This window comes from Colobus angolensis, unplaced genomic scaffold, assembly GCF_000951035.1.
Source record: "Colobus angolensis palliatus isolate OR3802 unplaced genomic scaffold, Cang.pa_1.0 Scaffold69, whole genome shotgun sequence".
Taxonomy (NCBI): domain Eukaryota; kingdom Metazoa; phylum Chordata; class Mammalia; order Primates; family Cercopithecidae; genus Colobus; species Colobus angolensis.
The window spans coordinates 1,470,851-1,475,570 of NW_012120598.1; the positions used below are offsets into that span (position 1 = coordinate 1,470,851).

At 35.6% G+C, this 4,720-nt stretch overlaps 1 protein-coding gene across 2 annotated transcripts in view; it reads right to left on the bottom strand.

Annotated features, from left to right (window-relative positions):
- Positions 1-4,720, bottom strand: part of USP16 (ubiquitin specific peptidase 16) — a 33,924-nt gene that overhangs the window by 18,906 nt on the left and 10,298 nt on the right. For both annotated transcript variants that reach the window (XM_011926478.1, XM_011926479.1), the window contains exons 3-6: positions 4,579-4,674; positions 3,857-3,987; positions 3,136-3,223; positions 2,016-2,094 (exon numbers count right to left, since the gene is read on the bottom strand). In XM_011926478.1, coding sequence (XP_011781868.1) covers positions 2,016-2,094; positions 3,136-3,223; positions 3,857-3,987; positions 4,579-4,674 — 394 coding nt within the window. The remainder of the gene's footprint in view (positions 1-2,015; positions 2,095-3,135; positions 3,224-3,856; positions 3,988-4,578; positions 4,675-4,720) is intronic.

A 4,720-nucleotide genomic window follows, 5' to 3' on the forward strand; every position in this document is an offset into this window, starting at 1 on the left:
GCCACTGCACTCCAGCCTGGGTGACAGAGCGAGACTCCGTCTCAAAAAAAAAAAAAAAACATGTCATTCAGTGAAGACTACTGTGAAAATTATTTTTAAGAGGTAAAAATCTGTTCTAATGATGTTACGATGCAGCATCTATGACATACCAGCCTGATATTTATTTTCACGCATATTTACAGCCAAAATTTTATTAGAATCTTCTTTATCTGAAATTTGTTCTTAGCGTCCCTATCTCCACTATATACCTTATAATATCACAAGCAAGAAAAACAAAGGGGTAAAGATTCTTAAGTCTTCTATGTTACAATTTTTTGTTTGTTTGTTTGTTTTTGTTTTTTTTTGTTACAATTTTTCTGTTTATGCAAACGTCCAAGTAGAAGCTTCTCCTAACACCACATTCTTCAGCTTTGTGAAAGTGATGGTATTTTAAAACATACTACAAAAATTTTAAATTGTTTTCTTCTTAAACATATTTAAACATTTCTATTCTCCAATATTTCAAATAATTTCCACCCAACAGGCAGAGGAACTGAAACTCACCATACACTCCAGTTGTCCAAACTAAGAACCAGACAGTGAGGTTCAGATCTTGGTGTAAGATAGTGCTTCAAGGCATGCTGCTCCTGAGAATTTCTGCCACAGCCCTAAAAAAATCATAATCATAAACCTCAAAGCCATAAAAATTCAGCAAGAGGGGAGAATGCAAAATCTATCATAAACAAGGAAGTGGCTCATGAAACTCTGCCACTCTTACAATCTTGAAAAGAAAATGTCAGACTCCAGAATCAGCATTTTGTTAAAACTTAAATATGCACAGGCAACTGAGAACATTTAAGTCAAAAAGTATTTAGAAAACCATGCACTTGTTGGGCGCGGTGGCTCACACCTGTAATCCCAGTACTTTGGGGGGCCGAGGTGGGGGGATCACCTAGGGTCAGGAGTTCAAGACCAGCCTGACCAACGTGGTGAAACCCTGTCTCCACTATAAATACAAAAATTAGCCGGGCATGGTGGCACACGTCTGTAATCCCAGCTAATTAATTAGGAGGCTGAGGCAGGAGAATTGCTTGAACTTAGGAGGCAGAGGTTGCAGTGAGCCAATATCATACCACTGCACTCCAGCCTGGGCAACAAGAGCGAAAACTCCATCTCAAAATAAAAAAAAAAAAAAAAAAGAACCTCAGGAAAATATTTCAAATGAAATCTTCCTTTTATTTTCCTATATTTATTTCCTAGAAATAATCTTGATAAGTTTAATCTAACTAAAAGCCCTCATTTTACTACTTGGTCAGCCAATTTTCCAAATACATGAAGCCTATAAGCACTATTCAAATGATAATTTATATGGAACCACACTTTTACGACAGAAAATGCCAGCGGGGATAATTCTCTTCATTACTGGCCAGGCTCTAAAGGGCACCAAGGAGGCAAAGAGTTGCTATGAGTTGATTCAGATCTGTGCTTTATAATACAGTAGCCCTTAGTCACTTGTGGCTATGTAAATGTAATTACAATTAAATAAAAATAAAAATAAAAATGTAGTTCCTCAGTTTCACCAGTCACATTTCAGGCGACACACGTGCCTAGTTGCTTCTATATGGGACAGCAAAGATATAGAAGAGTTCCATCAACACAGGAAGTTCTACTGGGCAGATCTGTCCTAAATCTTTACATGCCACATAATAAGAACTAAGTTAGCTCCACGATTAATACCAACTACTGACAACTCACAGTAACAAATACAATCCATGTATTACTGCTAATTATAATTTTAAGCTTTTGAAAAGTAAAACTGTAATTCATCTTAGCTCTATCTTTAATACATAAAAAGAATACACTATAGGTTAAAATTGTCCACTTTTGGAATACTGAATAATTTTTACTAATCAATGTTGATAAAGAGAAATTATACATTAAGAATTGTGGACTTGGAAACACATGTGCCAGCAATCTTGTCCTAAGATACAGAGGATTTCAACTATAGTGTTTTAGTTCAAAAAGTCAGACATTACCTTTAACTTTATTTTTTAGTTCTTCATCCAATTTTTCAGTAGAATTACCAAATGCTTTAAGTATTCCTTTACTCACTCTCTAAAAGTAATAAAATGAATATATATACACTATTAAATTTAAAATTTTATTTTCCTTAGAAAATATGTAATCAAGTCAAGAAAGTGATCAGGATACAGCTGCCCATTTTTACTAAATAATTCCAAAATCACATTTTCAAAATTAATTCAAGGAGCTAAAAAGGAATTATGCCGCAAAGCAATCACTAACCATTGAAAAAAGGTATTATCTCATCATTTCAAGATCTTAAACCTTTTCAAACCAAAGTTTATCAGAACATGCCCGCCTCCTTTGAAAAGAAACTGAAATAGCTTGTCCTACAAGCAGAATGATTACGTGAGAGCCACAGGGGCTGACTCCAGTGCTTAAAGCCCAGCTCCATTATTTCTGGGGGACCTTAAACTAGGTACTGAACCTCTCCACAGCCTAGATTCTCTATCTATGGAATAGGAAAAAACCACAGTATCCACCTGGCAGAAACTTTGTGAGAACGAAGTAAGGGAATTAATACAAAACACTGAAAACAGTGATTGGCATAAAATAAGTGCAAAAGAAATATTAGTTATCACTATTACGAGTACTCATTAATTCATATCCCCAAATACATTATTTTATATCCTGGCAAATAACAAAAATTTTAAAATGCAACAAATGTTCCCTGACTCCTACAAAATGAAAATACTTTCTAGATTCAAAAAACAGCGTTAAATCAGACTCAGAATAAGAGTAAGGGTGTGCTGCACCTGGGAACCATTTTGGGAGAAACATTTTCCAATATTTGGCAGCTCTTCTCATAGGTTAGTACAACAGAACCTTTAAAGAACATTAATGTTGTAAACATCAACTAAACTTAAGCCATCATGAGAAAGAGAATCACTGCTAATTCTCTGGATTCATTCTAATGGTGAAAACATACTAGTTGAAAAAGCTGGTGTAAGAAAAAATTTAAAAGTATGATGGCCTTAATATCTAGCTTTCATTGTTTTAACTCGTAAGATATCAAATGAGACAGAAAGCTTATGAAGATAAGATCATAAAATACAATGGTCATAACATGCTAACTTGGTGTTCTTCTGCTCTCATCCCATCCAATAAATAGCGAAGCAGCTCCTGGCTGTCTTGCTGCTGATAGCCTTTAAACCGCACTGCTCTGGAGAAAAACAAAAAGACGGAAAAGCAATCTTCAGTCTACTAAGATCTGAAGCTATTTTTAGAAAATCTTAGGATCATATCCCAAATCTCAGAGAGTTCTAGTTTCTTTTCTTTGTTTTTTTTTTTTTTGAGACGGAGTCTTGCTCTGTTGCCCAGGCTGGAGTGCAGTGGGGCAATCTCGGCTCACTGCAAGCTCCACCTCCCGGGTTCACACCATTCTCCTGCCTCAGCCTCCAGAGTAGCTAGGACTACAGGCACCCACCACCATGCCCAGATAATTTTTTGTATTTTTAGTACAGACAGGGTTTCATTGTGTTAGCCAGGATGGTCTTGATCTCCTGACCTTGTGATCCGCCCACCTCACCCTCCCAAAGTGCTGGGATTACAGGTGTGAGCCACCACAACCGGCCAGAAAGTTCTAGTTTCTACAAATTTCTGTTTAGTCCATTAACACCCTTGGGAGATTTAACTATCACATAAAATATATGTTAAAATCCAAATGAAAAAAAACTATGCGTTTTATATACAGAGAGTTGACTAAATGTAATGCTATTAATATTTTTATATTTTAATATTAATATGATTTCTCAGCATCTGAGGCACTGAAAGCACAATCAAAGTGGATACTCACTTTTTACAGACCTGAGAAAAGAGTTCTTTAGGTGTCACAATCCCCTTTTTGGTTTCTTGCATCTCATTAAGAAACTGGCTCATGGCTAAAGTAAGAGGGCCTGGAGGCTCAAGGTTTATTTCTAACGGTTCCTGAATATGGGAAAAGAAATTACTTTCTTCAGTCAAATTTTGGAATCATTGACTTTACTAAAATCTAATTAGTTAACATATACTGTCAATGTTCCTGACAGAACTGCCCTATTTAAAAGTTTAAAAGGTACATCAAAAGATACAGAAACTGTTTGGTCACAGACTGTCTTATGCAGAATTCAGCTCTACTATTTTAGTTTTAGATTATCCAGTATACTTACTACCTAAGAATTGGAAGAGCCAAAGCAAAACGTAAATAATAAAAACGGATAAGGCAATATTTATTTGATTACACAGCTCTTAAGTCACCTTAAAGATGTTAAAAATAATAAGGTAAGCCTAAGGCTTCACAAACATAAACACGTTCCCAAGAAGGAAGCTTAACCCTTGAGCACAGAAAATCAGCGCCCACACAGAGCAAACAGATGTAAAGGCTCCTCAAAACTTCTATTAGCCTGAAACTGTTCAACTTAGTAGCCTAAAGTAAAACAAAACCAAAACGGTGAAAATAAGTGTCAATTATTCAAAATAATTCAGAAAACAGACCTTCAGAGAGGAAAGTTACAGATTAGAAAAGTTTAAAGAACATACTGTTAATGCCAAATCAGGTGGTTCGATTTTTACAATTGTTCCAGACATTTTCACTTCTTTTAGTAGTTCTCTAAGCACTGGTGTTTGTGACAAGTTCTAGCATGTAGGGTGAAAAAACAAGAGAAAAATTACTTAAAGGCAA